This window comes from Euleptes europaea, chromosome 18 (assembly GCF_029931775.1).
Source record: "Euleptes europaea isolate rEulEur1 chromosome 18, rEulEur1.hap1, whole genome shotgun sequence".
Classification (NCBI taxonomy): Eukaryota; Metazoa; Chordata; class Lepidosauria; order Squamata; family Sphaerodactylidae; genus Euleptes; species Euleptes europaea.
In genome coordinates, this window is record NC_079329.1 from 40622074 (window position 1) to 40640795 (window position 18722).

The 18722-nt window shown below is 48.3% G+C and overlaps 2 protein-coding genes across 2 annotated transcripts; one reads left to right on the forward strand and one right to left on the reverse strand.

The window, feature by feature from the left end:
* Positions 1-7179: 7179 nt before the first annotated feature.
* PSMC3IP (PSMC3 interacting protein) lies at positions 7180-11596 on the forward strand (the record flags this gene model as incomplete). The annotated part of the gene is made up of 7 exons (XM_056864731.1): positions 7180-7293; positions 7692-7781; positions 8431-8542; positions 8717-8862; positions 9389-9442; positions 11170-11229; positions 11402-11596. Coding segments are annotated over 7 exons (633 nt in total), but the record flags the coding sequence as incomplete, so codon positions are not given.
* A 1556-nt stretch (positions 11597-13152) lies between these two features.
* Positions 13153-18396, reverse strand: MLX (MAX dimerization protein MLX). Its single transcript, XM_056863425.1, has 8 exons — positions 18352-18396; positions 16847-16883; positions 15827-15916; positions 15199-15305; positions 14909-15008; positions 14485-14584; positions 14038-14239; positions 13153-13376 (listed from the first exon to the last, which is right to left on the reverse strand). Exons 1-8 carry the CDS (start codon positions 18394-18396, stop codon positions 13320-13322), a joined length of 738 nt encoding a protein of 245 aa, XP_056719403.1. The 3' UTR covers positions 13153-13319.
* Between the last annotated feature and the right edge of the window lie 326 nt (positions 18397-18722).

Sequence of the window (18722 nt, forward strand, 5' to 3'; positions counted from 1 at the left end):
TGTTCTTATTAAATATGCCTACAAGAGATCATTAAGTTTCCCAGTGCCTCCTAAATAGAAGTCAGGTGAAGGAACGTAGGTCATTTGGAAGCCGAGTGCTGTACAGAGCAAGTGCTAAAAGTCCCTTGAGCAACAAAGGTGACCGTCACACCCTATCCTAATTAAGTTTTTACTCTCCCAATCTTATAAAATATTTGTGCTCTGTGTACGTAAGTTTTGACTCGCCACCTCTGGGATATAAGAAGCTACTTGTCTACCCACAGTAAATATTTGCATTTGCAGTGACCTTGTATGACCCCAGCCAGGCTCTTCCTGTTTTTGAAAGAAGATGTAAGTGCTGGGCTGGCCCTTTGCACATCAGTTCCTTGAAAGCTCAGGCGGAAGCAACATGAAGATGGTCAGTTCTGTCCTCTTCCTGCTTCCCCAGCAGTTGCCAAAGTCAACTTGTCTATGGTAGCCATGAACATGCTTCCTAACTGAGCCGGGCTTAGCCACCAAGTGAGAGCATAGAATTCGTGTGGCAGATGCCAGCCAGTTGGACATGTCCACCAGCTGTGGTTTTTGAACCTACTGACCTTGGGCATTCTCGGATGGCCCCTTTTTATGCTGGACATCCCTACTGATAATGTAGAAAAGTTCAGCTACTTGCCCAGATCACAAATGCCAACTGGTGATAAAACCAGAGGTGCTGGGCCTGCTGCCTGCAGGTCTCCTGCTCTCCCAAAACGTACCATTTTTAAAAGATGACAAAAAAGTGGGCCTTCAGTGCTTAAGGATGTCTGAGAAGAAAGATGTCGGCAATACCAACTGTGGTGTGATGCACCTTTATTGCTGGGACATCTCAGTAACCTTATGGCAACTATGCTTTGATTAATTACTTTGAACAATTAACAAACCAAATTCAAAATTGGTGACATTTGGGAATTCCTGTTCTGAGTTGCACTGCCTGTATTGCTGGGAGATGTTACCACATTCCTCAAGAACAGACTGTTGGCAAAGGATATCAGGATCTTAAGAATGCTTTAGCACTGGCCTTGTTCACACACTGCTCTCTCTCCTTGTTTGAGTAAGATTGGCAAGGGTCGTTTTCCTTAACCAGCGTCTGACTGCAAAAGAACACAGGCCTCCATACACTGTGGAGATGCTACTGGTAATAAGTTTACAATTCTGGTGCTCCAGCTCCTGTATAGAATTCCATATATAAACATTTTGAGGGGAGAGGTTGTATTCAAAACTATTAGAATGGACCCCAGAAAATTCGGCTTAGCACAAAGCCAGTCTGGTGACCTTGTGTGATTACCAGAGACTTGCGCAAATGCTGTGATGGCGCATTTTAAAGTTTGTATCCAAGAGCCTGTACTAACATGTGAATCTGCAGAACTGAACCATTTCTAATACTTCATGTCCAGCTACAGAGCTTGACTCTCAGGCCCTCGAGTTCCCCCCTAACTTGCACCATCTTTTGCACTCAATAGCATAAGCTTAAACCATTTGAAGACCTTTGCAGTGCTCTGTCTGTTGTTTCCTTGGCCAGGCAGCAATGTGGTGGTGTAAATTCTATATGCCTAACAAATGCTTGCAGAAGACTCTTGGGAAGTGCTTTGTAAATTGCTTTATTTTATAGCATTTGTGTGGTGATATGGTGTTAACTGCCATTTCTAGTGTTTATAAGTAGCCATCATTGTGGTTGTTCATAGGTCAATTTGTCACAGTAGAGTTTTTTTTAAAAAGTAATTTAAACAAAATGCTAATAACTTTGGAGAGAGTTTTTATCAGATTTTGTGTTCTGCCGATTCAAACAAAAGTCTAATGCAATAAACCCACACATTTCTCCACTATATTAATAGTGAGATGTTATTTCTCTTTTTGTCAAGTGTTTTTCTTCCCCGATTTGGTGCAAAATAAAGAATTGGAAACAAACTCCGCTCCTTTGTTTATTCCTCCGAGACTACTTTGAAGGATTTTATGTTGGCCACGTTGCAGTAAAACGGTTGGGTTGCTTTTCTTCTGTTCTTCCATTACTGCAACTACCCTATCTCAACTCACAGCAATAGAGAAAATTAAGTCCTTTACAAATTAAGTTGTGCTCCGAAAAGCATAGAAATTGGAAGAAGTTATCCTCCAAATAAATATGTACATATTTTGTACTTACATAATTTTTAGATTGTATAACCGTTGGCCTTGGATTGTATTTCTTTTTTGTTGACCTTTTGGGTACTTAATAGAGATTAGAACGACACATGGAAAATGATGCAATAAGTCAACTTGAAAAGAACTTAGTGAAAGGTATGTAAATAACCAGATGTGCTGATGCAGATAAGTGTGTGTGCTGCAAAGGGGACTAGACCAAGCTTTAACAAGCAAGGCACAAGCTAAGCACCCCCTACGAACCACTCCAGTCAACATCCTGGCTGCAGCATTCTGCATCAACTGAAGTTTCCAAAGACTTCTAAAGGGCAGCCCCATGTAGAGTGCATTGCAGTAATCTAATCTAGATGTAAGCACACTGGCCGGATGTTTTCTGCCCAGGAAAGGCCACAACTGTAAAAGGCAGTCAAAGCTGGTAAAAAACACTTCTGGCCAGATGCCACCTGCTTAACCAGTTTAAGGCTGGTTAACCAGTCTTAATCCAAGAGCACCCCCACACTACAGACCCAATCCTTCAAGGGAAATGCAACCCCATCCAGAACGGGTGACGCTTTAAATCCTGGGTGAGACCTTCCACTCACCAGTAATACTTCCATCTGTATTATGTATATTACTTTATTTAAATTATTTAAAATGTATGAGATAGCCAACGCCTGTTGTTGGAGCTGCAGTGTGCAGGTTAAGTATATACCTGGCAGTTGTGCCAGTATGTTAAGTGTGTGGAAAAGTACTGCTAAAATTATAATGGGGTACGTTGGTTACTGTCTCTTGTCCTTACCTGAAAAGTATTTCAGTAGGCTGACTCTCAAGTGCACTGGGGAAAAAATCTGAAACTGATTTGATTTGATTTCTGAAATATATTCACAGCAAAGTGTCAAACATACATTAAGTGTGGATGAGCTGATCATAGCACAAATATGAAGAGCTAGCGAAAGTAAAATAAGTTGGCATTGTTGAAACTATCAACCATCACTTTCTGGAGTGCATCTGTTACCCTGGACAAACAGGGTAAGTTGGGGGAATTAGCTGGAGCGAGAGGGGTAACTAGGATCTGTGTACACCAGGATTGTACTCTTAAATGAGAAGGGCAGTTGTTATAATTGAAACGAGTTTTATTAAGAATAAAATAAAGGCAAATAGATTAATTATCAATGAGTTACATACACACACAAAACATACAAGAGCTAGCCAGAGAAAAGGGAGGAGGTTGGATAGGGTTTAGGGAACTGTGATACTTACCAGTCTTAAAGGGACACTCATGAAAGTAGCTCTGAGGAATAAAATGACCAGGACTCCCAGAAGCAAGATAAGACCCACAAGCAATTGGGGGCAAGTGCATGAATCCAAGGCACATAAACCTTATGAGGGCCAAAGGACTAGTTTTTATTCCCTAAAATGGGCCCTGAGGCAGTATGAGGTATTCTAGCAGGAAAGCCAGAGAACCAAGAATTGATTGCTTTTCCTGGGTTTTGGACAAAAGGGAGAGCTTAATGATTCGTTAATGTTCTGTGATCCCTAGAGAACAAGATGAGTGCAGCAGCACCATCCAGCGGTGGAACACAGGCAGGATGGTGCTGCTGCACTCGTCTTGTTAGTGGCTTCCTAGAGGCACCTGGTTGGCCACTGTGTAAACAGACTGCTGGACTTGATGGGCCTTGGTCTGATCCAGCAGGGCCTTTCTTATGTTCTTAATACCTGGACCATTTCCTTAAGTGCCAATGATTATTTTAACCTAACTTTTTAATTTTTACTCAGCTGATCTTTTATCGAAATAAAGATTTGATTTGAAGTACCAATGAATTACAGGATTGGGTGCAGATATTGTGAGTAATGGTCTGCTTGTGCTGATTAAATCACTTTAAGGTGACACAATGGGGTACAGCTAGCCCCACTGTTAAGCCAGGCACACCTTTAGGCCAGGGGGAAAAGGTCAGCTTCCAACCCCTTCCTGCCCAGGCTTGAAAACAGCAAGATGGATTCCCAACACTCTTGAGGGGGCATCCATTTTGGGGGAGCAGTGCCCTGCTCTGATGCCAGTCTTAGAGTGTCAGTGAGGGCACCCAGTCGGACCCGGGATGAGTAAGCCTCCAGGAAGCTCTTCAAGAGGAGGAGGGGTCCAACTGCTAATACATTTATGTGAAAACTTAGTTTTAATTATTATGTTATTTAATAGTCGCCTTTCTCACTGGGACTTAAGGTGGATTACATAGAATAAGTCAATAAAATCAACAGGATGGTATATCCAATAAAACAATGCAATAGGATTTGTATGGTAGAAATCTGGAACCAACTAGAAATCTGAAAATACAACTGAAGCAAAGCATAAGGGTTAACATAATGTGTTAAACAATGCAAAAATCACATAGTAGTAGTAGCACCAGGCACCATGAGCTATACATAGTAGTATAGATCACAAACCCAAACCACCCAACTACCTTTCTGTACTATTTTCTTACAGCACAACCCCACTGCCTGTGTAGAAGAGCCCTCTTGAATAAGTCAGATTTGTAAAGTTTGCAGAAAGCCAGGAGAGTGGGAGCCTTCCTGACCTCCTCTTGCAGGCCATTCCATAGGGTGAGGGCCACAACATAGAATGAACATGTATGGGCAGTTGTGTTTTTGCCCATTTGCAGGTTCACACCTGCAGAAGGCCTTGCTCAGACGAGTCAAGCTGTCATGGCGGAGCACAGGGGGAGAGGTAGTCCTGCAGATATGAGGGACCAAAGCCATGAAGGGCTTCGTGTGATAACAAATACTTTAAATTGAGCCCGATAACTGATGGGGAATCAATGCAGTCGCTGAAGAATGGTTATAATATACATGCTCCACCCAGCTCCCAGTAACAGCTGAACGGTGGCATTCTGCACCAACGGCAGTCTCTGTGTTGATCTTGAGAGGTCTTGTCTTGATGTTACTATGGCATGGATCCAGGTGGCCAGATCAAGATAAGAGGCCATCTTCCAGGCTAGACTCAGTTGGAAGAAAGCATTTTTTTTGCAGCTATGTTAACTTGCTTCTTCAGCAGTAACCCCAAGGCTCTTAACTGAGTCAGCAGAGGTCAGCTGAACTCCATCAAAAGTGGGGAGCACAATGTCCTTCAAGATCTCCGCCTTCCCAACCAGCATTACCTCTGTCTTTTCAGGGTTTATTTTCAATTAACCACAGCAGCCAGGCAGCCATGAGAATTGGATAAGGATATATTGAGCAGGGTAGCATCAGCATATTGATCACAACCAACCTCAGAACTACAAACGATTGGGCCTAAGAGCTTCTTGCAGAGACTGAAAAACATGGGGGATAGAATTGCACCCACAGGCTAGCTCCCATACGAATAACTGGTCTCCAACAGCAACCCTTATAGAGTCTGATCCATGAGGAATTATTCAAACCAGTTTAACTCAGATCCCAATACCTATTTCTGCCTCCAAGTGCCTCAACAAGATGGCATGGTCCGCTGAATCAAAGGCTGCAGATAAATCCAGTGGGAGCAACACTGAGCTCAACATTCAGTGAGTATACATTCAGCCAGAGCTCATCAACTAAAACTAGCAGGGCTGTTTCTATCCTGTAACCAGAGCACATGAGTTATCCAAGCTTTGGAGCTGCTCTGCTACTGCCCTCTCAAATCACTTTGCCCAGAAAGGGCAAATTAGACATTGGCCAATAGCTGGCGACATCATTTTTCCGTAGGGATGGATTTTTAAAATATTTGGTGGATGACTGCCTCTTTGAGTGGCCGAGGAAAGGTGCCCTGAATCATTATAGATACGAAGGGATTGTTGATGTGGTCCTTGCATGATTTTAGCAGCCAGGATGGGCAAAGATCCAGAGTACAAGGAGTGGCCTTGACTGATCCCACGATCTTATCAACATCCATCATGAAAACTGGGTCATAAAAGATACCTTCAATAATGCTGGAGAAGTTTTATCCCTGCTTGGCACAAGCAGCAGTAACAGAACAACTGTATACGTGCTAAACAAAAACCTGTTGCCACACTACCTGCCTTTCTTTGCCTCAGCGACAGGGTTGCCAACAACGTGTTGGGAAACTCCTGGAGATTTGCTGGAGCAGCCTGGGGAGGGGAGTGAGCGGAGTGGTGCCGTGAGCCACGTGGTCCACTTCCTGAAGCTGCCACGACCTCCAGGGGAACTGATCTCTGTAGTCTCAGCTGTAAGAGCATAAGAAAAGCCCTGCTAGACGAGACCCCATCCAGTCCACCAGCGGCCAGCCAGGTGGCAGGGTCATCCTGGGCCATCTTCAGGCCCCACCTTGAGGCTGGCGATCCTGGGGGGAGGGGGGGGCAGGAAAGACACCCCGCGCTACCAAAGCTGGCGCAAGAGGAGGAGCCCTGGGCTCTCCCCGCGCCGCCTCTGCGAGCATCAGGCAGGGCCGGCAAAGGCCGCGCGAGGACCCCCCCACACACACACACACACACAGGCGAGGCCAGCAACCGCCAGGCTTCCCGGAACTCATGAGAGAAGCGCCGCCCACCCGCCATAAAGTGGGCTCCGTGGGACGGGAGCTCCGCGGAGGCGGCGCCGCCACCCACCGCCCGTGCCGCTTCAGGCGGCCGTAGCGGAAGAGCAACGCCCCCTCACCTCCCCTCCTCGCCCCGCCCCTTCCGCTGAAGCCCATTGGCCGGGCGCCTGGCCGCGGTGCCGCAGGGCCCAGCGCTCCCCCGCAACCGCCTCCCCGGCCCGCAGGTTCCGCGCCCTCCGCTGGCCCCAGACAAGCGGCCCACGCGCGCACCCACCGGCCCGCCCGCCTGAAGGGAGCCTCCCCACGCCGCCCACGCCGCCTTCTTTTCGCAGCAGCCGCCCAGCCGAGTCCCGCGCGGCCTCTGTCCTGCAGGGATGAGCGGGGGAGGGAAGGCCCGCGAAGGGGCGGCGGGTGAGGCCTGCCTTCCTTCCTCCCTCCCTCCCTTCTCCCCCACCCCCCTCGCCCGGGCCGCGTCTCTCCGCCCGCCCCCCCCTCGGGCTGCGGGCCTCCTCCTCCTCCCACCTGGACCCTGACCCTTTCCCTTCCTCTCCCCCGCAGGCGGGGCAGCCGCCATCCTGCTTCGGTACCTGCGGGAGCAGAACCGCCCCCACAGCGCGCAGGACGCCTTCGGGAACCTGCAGCGGGAGCACGGCCTGGGCAAGACGGTGAGGGCCCGGAGGGGAGGGGAGGGGAGGGGAGGGGAGGGGAGGGGAGGGGAGGGGGCCCGTCGAGGGGGGCTCCGCCGCCGCCGCCGCCACGCGCAGCTCTTTCCCGCTCGCCCGGGCCCTGCTGGGGCAGACGAGAGGCGCGGTAGGGATCCCGGCCCGCACAGTGGGGTAAGAGGGCCAGGCCGCCACCCCACCCCACCCACCCCCCGACAGCGACGCCTCTCTGCGTGTAAGAAGAAGTCGCGGTGTCAGGCAGCGGTGGGGCTGGCGACCCTCCCGCGGCCAGGGGGACCAGGCAGCCCCAGTTCCCAGGTGGGGCAAGATGCTGCGGTGTCCGCACAGGTCCCTCAGGAACCCCCGTCTCCGTCGTCTCCTTTTCTCCCGGTCCCCTTTAGGCTGTGGTGAAGGCCTTGGAGCAGCTGGCTCAACAGGGGAAGATCAAAGAGAAGGTTTATGGGAAGCAAAAAATCTACTTTCCAGACCAGGTCAGAGAGGCCTCCTTGAATTTCTGTGGGAAACCAGTCTTTATTTCAATTACTGAAATGAGCTACCTATGAGAAATATTTCTCAGACAATGTTTCAATATTTCTAAGGCTTGATTTTTTTCTTGTAGTTCTTGGTTTACATGAAACTTCATAATCTAGGTTTGGCTGTGATTGGAAATAATTGGCATTAGTAAGAAAAAATATTGTTTATTTGCAATATTTCTGTCACTTTTCTCTAAGATTCCATATATAAACCCAACACCTTAGTCTTGTTTTTGCTGGTTTTAATATTTATCAGGCAATCACCACAACAGGCCCTTTGAAATAATTCAACAGTGCTTCATAGCATAGATTGCTTAGTAATACACTGAAATGCTTCTCAGCATCACAAAACAGGAACAAATATGTTCTTCATGGGATTTCATTTCAGTATAAGTTATTTGTGGAGAGCAGTCTATAGCATGCTGGCAGAACACCTTGGGGGTGGGCTGGAGAGTCTGGCATTTAGTGATGTATCTACCCTTTCCTGGCAAAGCAGGTTGCTGGCCAGCAGCGTAAAATCTTGATGTGGTATCAGCTACTATACCCTGCCTGCCAGAGGAATAACTTTGTCAGATGAATAACTTTTCCTGTCATTTTTGTCATCTAGGATCACTTTCCCAGTGCGAGTGACTCAGAACTCAAGGTCTTAGACAATGAGATTTCAGATTTGTCTTGCAAAGTGCAGACCCTCCAACAGAACTGCTGTCTGATGGAGTCAGGTGTGTTCAGTCGGGTTCTCAATCTGCTGAGGCGGCCTTGTATGAAATACAGGCCCGCACGGTTGTGCTTCCTATGCAGAGGGTGTGTACCTTGGTTGAAGTGCATGTCATGTCTGTAGTCTTTCCCAGTGAGAAGCATGACATCTGCCACTTTAACTGGCACTTCCATTTCAGAACTGAAAGAACTGAAGGGTTCTATGACAACCCCAGAGATGGTGAAAGAGATTGAAGAGTTAAAAAAAGATTGTGCTGATTATACAGAGAAACTGGAACGGATTAAATCTGCTGCCAATCATGTGACCCCTGAGGAGAAAGAAAAGGTAATGGAGTGGCATTGGGAGGGCCCAGCAGCAGAGACCAGCATCCTCTTCCGTTGTTTTCCAGACATCTAGAAGGGGGGCCCTGGTGGTGCTGCATGTTTCAAAGTTAACACAAGCCCCAAGGCATGGGTAAGAGTTGAGACGGGGTGGGGGGGAGGGAGGAAATGACAGGACATGCTTTGGTGCCTTCTTGACATCTGGAGCATGCCTACAGCACTAGCATCCACAGCATTCAAGGTCTGTCCAACCTCAAAACTGAACCCAAGTTCATCCAAAGTGGATGAATTGAAGAAAGATGTCTACTTCTTCAGACACTTAATTCATGGTAACCAGTATGCCCTTTCTTTCACTGTCCTTCCTGTTCTCCTGCCAAACAGTTGCTGCTTTATAAAGACATGGCTCTCATCAATTTTTCATGCTATTCCATGTACTGTGTATGTTGTGCCTGAGTCTTCACTAGCTGCCTTTGCTAGCCATTCTGCTAGGTCCTGGGAATAAAAGAGCTCCTCCCTCTTGCTGGTTGCAGGTATATAATGAGAAGAAACTGTATTGCAGAGAATGGCGACGTCGGAAGAGAATGGTGAGCAAACTCTTTATATTACAAGGGTGGGAAGGAGGAGTGGTATGCATAGCCCCAAAGATGGTTGAGATCCTAATATTGTACTTGATGCTGTATGAGTTAAAGAGGAGCGGGGAAACAGTGCCTTGGCAATGATTTACAATGTACAACTGCAGTTCTGGTTTGCATGCAGAGGCTTGACTTCTTGGCTTTGAGCTAAATCAGGTACAGCAAATGTCATCCACATATGGGTGGTAAAGACTTGAGGAAGCACCTTCTGCCTCATGTCTCAAGTTCCCTGCTGGCTTGTTTCAAGAGGCATTTATTTCCAAATACAAGCATCCCAGAATAGTCTCTCAACTCAAAAGCAGAATTTTCACTGTCTCCCCTTTAAAAGTTCAAGATTCAGGTGTACATTGTGTTGGCATGCCTGGGAAGTTATTCCTTACTGGGGGAGGGGCATGACAACAACTGGTTTTTGCATGTCTTACTTAAACCTACTCTTAGACCATAGGCTGATCCTGCATTGAGCAGGGGGTTGGACTAGGTGTCCTGTTTGGCTCCTTCCACAACTTTATGATGCTATGTCCCATTTTTTTTCTTTAGGCTTTTGCAATTAGTCGCTTGGCTAGCTGGCTGTTTCCCTTTCTGATTAGCTCCTGTGGGGTTCAGCTTCAAGCATGGTTCTTTACACAGCCCATTTGGCTTTGCTCTTCATATTGTGAGTTAGATTTTGTACCTCTGAGGTTGCAGTCGTTGTCTGCAGAACAAGCTATAGGTTGGGGTTTTTTTTTAAATGAGAATATACTGAAATCTCAAGTCTGGCTTTGGACTTTAGAGGTGTGGAATGACCTACCTGAGCTCAGGAAGGCTCCCACGCTTCTGTCATTCTGCAAACTATATGAAAATGCCCTGTTCAATAATTGCTTTACAAAGGTGATAGGGCTGTGTTGGTTCAGGAGGATGTTTCTGTAAAAGGAATGCGTCTGTGGACTTTACTGTTGGGTTATGTGTTAATTGGTTCTTGTAGGTTATCTGGGCTGTGTGACCGTGGTCTTGGTATTTTCTTTCCTGACGTTTCGCCAGCAGCTGTGGCAGGTATCTTCAGAGTAAGTAACACTGTCCTTCAGTGTTACTCATCTGAAGATGCCTGCCACAGCTGCTGGCGAAACGTCAGGAAAGAAAATACCAAGACCACGGTCACACAGCCCGGATAACCTACAAGAACCAATGAACTCTGACCGTGAAAGCCTTTGACAATATTATGTGTTAATTGTTGCTCTATGCATTATCTTGCTGTCACTGCATTGTATTTCTACTTATGTCATACCATCTTCTGGGGGCTTTTCTTTTATGATGTTATGTATTATTGATTCCTCCAGAGGTCAAGAGGGGGGAGCAGCTTGCTACCACAATTTATAAACCTACTCTTAGACCATTCCGTCTAGGAAATCCTTTTTATGGTGGTAGTTTCAGAGGGTAGCCATGTAGGTCTGCAGTAGAAAAGCTATGTTTGAATCCAGTAGAACCTTAAGAGACCAGCAAGATTTTGGGGGAATGAACTTTTGAGAGTCAAAGCTCCCTTCATCAGGTATCTGCTATCTGACAAAAATATTATTGGTCTTTAAGGTGCTATTGGACTTGAATCTAATTCTTTTATGGTGGGTAAATGTATTTATATATTGGCTGCCGAGAGGGCTATTTTGTCATGAGAGCCTGGGACCTGTGCTGTAACATTGTCTCTTTAGGCAACGGAGCTACTAGATGCAATCTTGGAAGGCTACCCAAAAAGCAAGAAGCAGTTCTTTGTGAGTACACACCTACTTCACTTGATACGGCCCCCGAGGGTGGGTTTAACAGGCTGTTCTTGATTATGAGCTGTAAGACTTAGACCAGCTACAGGACACAGAGGGGTGGGGGTGGGATGGCCCTATTTGTCTGCCCTGCATCTTAAGGGATGCGTGTTGTCTTTTTGTTAAGGAGGAAGTTGGCATTGAGACTGATGAAGATTTCCATGTTACTTTACCTCCCATCTGAACTAAGGGCTCTTCTGGTATATGGAACAGCACCCACCTATTTATCATTCAAGTTTCAGTTTGACATCTTCCACCTCTGTATATTTTTTTTAAAAAAATCCTTTGCATGCAGTGGGGCAGGGAGGGGAAAAGCAGTCCCCCTACTAGTTCCAGTCCTCCTCCCCAGGCATGTGGGGCTGACTGCCATTTTGTTCTTCAAGCTGTTTGTCCCACTGTGCTGAATTGCTGGTAAGCCCTAGAGAAAATGCAGGATGGGAGGGAATAAATATTTAAACTGCTCTGACAGCTGTGTCACAATTTCTTTGTGTAATAAGCCTGTGTGTGATGTGGGAGGCCCCATCCTCCTGGCTTCTACGTCCATGTTTTACATGCATAATGTACATGTTGGGTGGCAACAAAACTCATCCCTGATCTACACTGGCTTTTTGGTTCTTGGAAATTATTCTAAAAAGACAGCAGTACTAGGAGAATTCCTGGAGTGGATGGAACTACCTTAGTAATCTTTTTTTTTTTTTGCCCTGATACCCCATTAACCCATTGAGGGAATTCTGTTTTTCTCCAAGACTGTTTAGTGTGGTCACTTGGACTAGCTTCTGCAGGGGTTATGACCTGGGAAGACTTTCCCATGAATAGTTCTACATAAGAACATGCCTCTGACTATTTGAGTGTGGGAGGGCCAACCTTGCAAAGCTGAACTCTGGCCCCTTCTGATTAGTCAAAGTACATCAGGCACAAGCACTCAAGTAATTCAAAACATTTACCAATGTTTATTAAAACTGCTTGTTATAAAAATACTTTTAAATTTTCACAGCTGAGGTCTGCTTAAGTCCGAGTCCCTCTTCTAGCTGATCCAGAAAGGGGCACCTCCAAAGAGCTGAGGGACTTATCTTTATAATTGAAGAACAGAAAGCTGTGGTTCCCTTGGGGTTGGCTTGATCTCACTTCCATGTATCACTGGGGCTCGGAAGGGCTGAAAAGGCTTTACCCTTTCAGCTGTGATACTGAAGGCCATCAGACCAGAATTTGTTAGTAGGCACAAAAATCAATTAAGAAAAACATGAAAAAAAGCTGAAAGGAAGCTTGTTCAGAGAACTGGGGTTTAAGCTTACTGCATATTGCTAAGACATGCAAAATCTGTTACAGAACTTCTACACAGAACTTGACTATGCCTAGCATGCAAGTGTGTGTAGTAGACAAAAATCTGCTTTAAAGTTGATTGCTCGTCGTTAACGCCCTTAAACCAAGGCTAATATATATCAGCTTAAAATCACAGCCACAGATTAAGTGGAGGGGAAGGATTGAGAGGAAGTCCATGCCCCCAGTGCTTCTGTATTCTTGAGAAAGGAGCCAGACTCTTTGTAGAATTCCAGGACTGGTTTGTTGTAGACTAACTTCTCAGACATGAGGGTCCACACAACAGAGACAAGGCTCAGAAGTGACCTGCTGCAGATGATGACTCTGGTCTACAGAACCGGGTTTGATGCCCCACTCCTCCACGAGCGGCAAATGCTAATCTGGTGGACCGGGTTGGTTTCCCCACTCCTACACATGAAGCCTGCTCTTAGCGCTCTCTCAGCTCCACGTACCTCACAGGGTGTCTGTTGTGGGGAAGGGAAAGTGATTGTAAGCTGATTTGATTCTTCCTTAAGTGGTGGAGAAAGTCAGCATATAAAAGCCAACACTACTTCTTCATAGATATTCAGTGGATCTTTGCAGCTCACTTGAAAGGGCCGCAGAGTGAAAAGTATTTCAGAGGTAAATGCAGTCAGTAGTCCTAAGAAAAACTTGAAGAGGAAGCAGCATCAGGCACCTTGTCCTCATACAGCTATCTACCTCCTAGGATACCTGAGAGCAGGTGGTGGTTAGTAGAGCTGGCTCTTCAGTTGTTGCAGGACACTGATGACTATATCCCGTAGGGTCTGGGAAGAGAGAACCCACAGCAAGAACAGTCAAGAAGTGGGAAGACAGCCTGGGATTCAAAACTTAAGACTCCTGTCTGGTCACAGTGGTCAGCCTCTGGCAAAGGAACACACCCCTTGTTTTCCCCCTTCTAATACAACTGTAGGAGGAATAGTCAGAGCTCTATTCCCCTAAGCTATGCTGAATAACTCTATCTCAGACTGATTTGGCAGAATCCTAAGAATCTCATGAGTACTTAGAATAATTTTCTAGACCACCTGATGGCAAAGAAATGCTTGTTATAGTTAAGTAAATCTCCTCAGATGATTGGGAGATGCATTCTATATGCTCATTTTCTCCTTCATACGACTGAAATTACAGATCTTCTAAATGCTTAAAACTTGCAGTATATAGTTAACGTTTTTAGGCGCCTTCATTCATGTAATCTGATTGCTGGAGAGTAAAACCTTTGATGAAAACACCACAGGGCACAAGGAAATTACAACTTTCTCCAATGGACATACATGGGCTACCTTACGCAAGTGTATACAAACATCAAAAGGGATACGGAAAATAGACATGGTCATTCATTCTGTATCCTGTATTCGTTCTGTTTGCCTCCGAGAGCAGGTGCCACTAAACGCAGGTAGGCCCCGATGTCCTCCCCAACTGCAGTATTACCTGTGGCTTGCAGTGCTCCTCAATCCAGCTGAAGACACAGGCTGAGAGTTCCTGAAAGCTTGTCACAGAGATAGAGGCATTGAAGGACTGAAAGAGGGAGTCCATGATGCCCTGGAAAACGTTGAATTTCACCTGGTCAGGGACCTGGTTCTTCCCTTCGTTAGGGTTGTCCTGATGAGCTTTGACAATCTGCTCATAGTTTCTGAAATGCATAAAGGTTTTTGTAAGCTTGAGCAAAAGCACAGGGCCTAACTCTTGCAGGGAAAACCCATGTCCAGTAACAAGAAGCCTATTGGAGTCAAGTGTCTGAGAAACAGGCACATTCTCGAAATAAAGGAGTCTGTTCACAATTCAGGGGGAAAAGTCCCCTCTCCAATATTAGAGGGGAGGCTAGTATTGAAGCAGGATGTCTCTGTGTATACACATGTGTTTATGTAAAGGTCTTACACTTTCATGATTTTCAAGGCCATCACATCTTTCCGGAGAGTGGAGACCTCTTCTTCCTGCTTCTTCTTTTCCTTGTGCAAGAACTGAATATAGTCAATAGCTAGGGAAACAAGGGCAATAGGTTAGAGTCTCTGAAGAGCTAGCTGCCCTCATGTAGGGGGTAGGGGGCTTAGGCAAAAAGCATTGACCCTGCCACATTTGTCTGCAGGAGGCAGAGAAGCAAGCTATGCTGCAACATGCCTTGACCTCCAATAAGATTCCCCCTCTCAGAGTACGGCAAGAGAATTACCAGGCCACAGGGAACTCGCAGCAACAATAAGATTACTGGAACACGGGGGAGAGGGGAAAGTAGAGGTGATCAAGAGCCAGATTAACACGTCCTTTCCCTCCAGCATCCCCACCCCCCCGGGCCCCCTTCACTCACTCTTCTGTAGCACAATTGCCTTGCTTAGCTTCTGAGAGCCTATTGAGAAATCCTGCTGCTGGCACGTGGGCACAATTGCTTGCAAGTCGTCATAGCCTTTCTGGAAGAGGCACAGCAGTATTAACCTCAGGGCCAGGCTGTCCCACAAGGCAAAGGGACTGAACAGCTGCTGTCCTGTCACTCCCGCAGTGAGTGTGTTCCCCTCTCCTTGTGCTTCCAACACAGGAGCAGCACAAGTTCTGAGCACGTTTGCCAAATACTGAATAGGGGGACTCCTTCAAAATTCCCACCTTTATGGCATCCCGCCTCTTCTGCTCTGCCTGGGTGTGAGCACGACGGCGACGGTCCTTGTATATTTCTTTATAGGTTTCCTGCTGGTAGTCTGAGTCTTCATCATCTGCAGCAGGAGAACAGTCCTTGTCAACTGAGGGGACAAGGCAGAGGGAAGGGACCTGAGGGAAATACTTTTAGGGACTCCAGCCACGCCTAGCTCACAAGATTTCAGCAGGCTCAGAAGAAAGTATAGAATTGCTAAAGACCAAAATTCAAAGGGTTAGAGCACCAGCCAGTTTCAATAATTCTTTCCAAGGGGGGAAAAACCCAGGGACAAACCACTTGATGAGCCCCTCCCCTTCTCATTGTGGTCAACCTCCATGACCCTGAGACACAGGAAAGTACTAGAGTTTCAGGCTTGCTAGCACCTTGTAAATTAAGGGACAAGCTGACTCAGCCACATAAAACTGGGAGTGCAGCTTGCAAGAGTCACTACCCATTTAGTTCCCAAGAACAGGTGTTGGATTAGGCCAGATTTTGAACATTGTGGCCCAAAAAAGGGAGTAAGGTGGGAATCTTGTGTACTGCACAGGTGGGGGTGGGAAGCAGGGCAGATCCAGAGCGAGGGGAGCCAATGATTCCTACCTGTATTTGGTACAGAAGAGGCACTGGTGGAGCCAATGCTGTTAGCCCGAGACACAACGCTCCCTTTCCTCCTGCTTTCCACGAAGAGAGCTGAAAACACCAGAGAACATCTGAACAAGCGTGTAGGCTCCAGCTCAGTGAACTGGTTACCTCTTCATACCCTTCAGCCATTCTTTCATATTGTCAGTCAGGGTGACTACTGAAATAAAAGGATGGATTCCCCTCCTCAACACTTTCAGAGTATCCTTATATCTGAAGTGGGATTCTAATCAGCTTTACTGATGGCAATTGTGGGGCCACGTGACCAAAATCAAATCAGAGGGCAGGAATGTGTTCAGTCTAGTGTCTGGGGCCATTGCTGTATACCCCGCAATGCACAGCACAAAGGGCCACAGCTTTGGTCACCAGTGTCACCCCACCCTCTGCAATCATCTCTTCCTGTGACACTTTGGAAGCACTCTGTGACATTCCACTCAAGTGAGACCCTTGTTCCACTCCTGCTGCCAGAATGGGGGGGGGGGAGAGGAGGTCTCACTGATTTCTGGTGGCCTTTGAAAGTATTCTGAATTCTGCCAAAGCTCAACGGTTGGAAAGAAAATCCCACTCCTCTGCTTCGTACGCAGAGAGAACTCTGGGAAGGGGGCAGTCAGTGGCAAGCACAAACACCAGCTGGCTATGGAGAACAGCCAAAGTGTGGGCATCACTCACACAAACTCAGAATGGAAGGCAGGGCAGCAGCACAGGCCCAAGCACAAGGAGAAAAAGGAGTGGGAGCTGGAAATAGTGAGCGGGAGTGCAAGCGGTTTGGTCAGGAGAGGCGGCTAGTGTTGGGGTTACCTGGGAGGTGGGTTCAAAGTCTGCCATCAAGCCCATAGGTGACCCTGGGTCAGTCACGGACTCTGAGCCACCTTACCAGCTTGTTGTGAGGCTAAGAGGGGTGGTGCCTGCTGCTTGTGAGTTTTTGGGAGGAAGGGAAGATAAACATGTACAAGACAAAGAAAGGGGCTACTGGGTACTTACCAGGATCCAGCCCGTTGTCACTAAAGGATGGGTCCACCTGATTTGTTGTGCCACAAGAGAGAGAAATTAGACAGTTTACCCCTTCAAGGGATTTAGGTATGTGCTTATGTCTCCTGAACGATGTGGGGGAAAGCGCTGTCAAGTCACAGCTGACTTATGGTGACCCTGTTGGGTTTTCAAGGCAAGATATTCAGAGGGGATTTGCCATTGCCTGACTCTGTGTCATGACCCCGGTAGTCCTTGGAGGTCATCCATCCAAATACTCGCCAGAGCCGACCCTGCTTAGCTTCTGAGATCTGACGAAATTGGGCTAGCCTGGGGCTATCAAAGTCAGGTCTTGAACTATGGGTTAGTTCTAAATGGGCTTTGCCAGGGGTTAACGGGCCTGAAAATTCAGAGCTTTTGTACAACCAGACCGTAGAATGTGCAGTTATGCTCACATAACAGTAATATCACATGGAATAATATTGTGACTATGGAAATCAGAAACCTGTTGTAGTTTCCATTATAAATTGCTGGCCATTGCACTGTTTCGGACAACATAACTTGAACTACTGAGAACCAACACTCCTTGGGTTTTTCCTATTCCAAAAAAGTATGAAACCCACAGTACAAAAGTCCAAGCGAGGATGCAAGGAAGGCAAACTCCTGAATATGGTTCTCTGCAGCCCTTGCCTAATTTACTTCACTAAGGGAATAAAACAGGAAATGAGACAATAACCCTTTCCTTTCACTTCCATGGCTTTGGGAAATTGCCCCCATCATGTCCAAAAGCTCTCAGGCACCAGGACCGGGAGAGCACCCTGCCCGAGACCCCCGGGGCAGCTGCTACCCATCAGAGCGGACCACGATGGACGGGAAGGACACGTGGCCAGGGGGGGCCTAAGGCCGTCTCCGCCGGTCACCCTCTGGGCCGCAACGGGGCTGCCCCCAAACCCTGCAGGGGGGAGGAGGGGAGGCGGGCCCTTGGAGGTGGCAAATGGCCAGGCGACGGGGCCTCCCCCGGGGGAACCCTCTCTCCCCCCACTGCGACGGGTCCTTTCCCCGCCGCGCCTGCAAGCTCCCGCGCTCCCCCCGCTCGCGGGACCACAGAAGCAGGGAGCTGGCAGGGGTCCCCGGGGGTGGGGGTGGCTGGGGGGACTCAGCCTCCACTGGCCGCGCAGGATTTGCCCCTTCCTTCCCCGCCCAGCCCCCGGGCAGTGCCAGCGTGGCGGCAGCAGAAGAGCCGCCGGTCCGGAGCGCTCCCCCCGGGGCACCAGGGCTTCGCTTGCTCGGGGCCGCGCTCCGTAGGGCAGCCCGAGGCGGGCCAGGCCTTCAGGCCGAGAGCCGCCTCGCCTCCCCCCCCCCCCGGCAGAGCGCGGCGCCGGAGCCTGGCCGGGACCCCGGGGGGGGCAGGGCCTGCCCCGGCCGGGGGGGAGAGGGGCGGGGCGCGCCGCCGCCGCCGCCACCGGAGGGCCCACGCCCGCCCCGGCGCGCTTCCGCCTCCTCCGCGGGCGCGCGCTCACCTTGCCCCCCCAGGGGTCCTCCGGAGAGACGCTCGGCGGGTCCATCTTCGCCTCTCCCCTCCCTGCCCCGCCCCCGCGGGCAGAGGCACGCGTCACTCTCGCGCCAGCCAATCCGCGTTACGGGCGGGCACTTCCGGGAAGTGCCGCCGGGCTCTGTTTGGAGAGACGCTGGGAAATGTAGTGCAACCCAGGAACCGGGGGGGGGGGCGGGGGAACCGGCTCTACACAGCAGGCAGACTTTCACCTTCTTCAGGACTCTTTCATCAGGCTGGGGGTTATTAAATAAAACATTTTTTTGTGGGGGGGGGGAGATATATTTTAAGTCCTGCTCTTGCAAGCAAGCATTCCAAAGTTGGTTGCAGCCATGCTTG

Excerpts from the sequence above, each read along its gene's own strand:
- MLX (XM_056863425.1), bottom strand. The coding sequence starts at position 18,396 with ATGGACCCGCCGAGCGTCTCTCCGGAGGACCCCTGGGGGGGCAAG. Across the intron at positions 15,009-15,198 it reads AGAGGCGGGATGCCATAAAG|AAAGGCTATGACGACTTGCA; the intron begins GTGGGAATTTTG and ends TGCCTCTTCCAG. Across the intron at positions 14,240-14,484 it reads GCCTTGAAAATCATGAAAGT|AAACTATGAGCAGATTGTCA; the intron begins GTAAGACCTTTA and ends TATGCATTTCAG.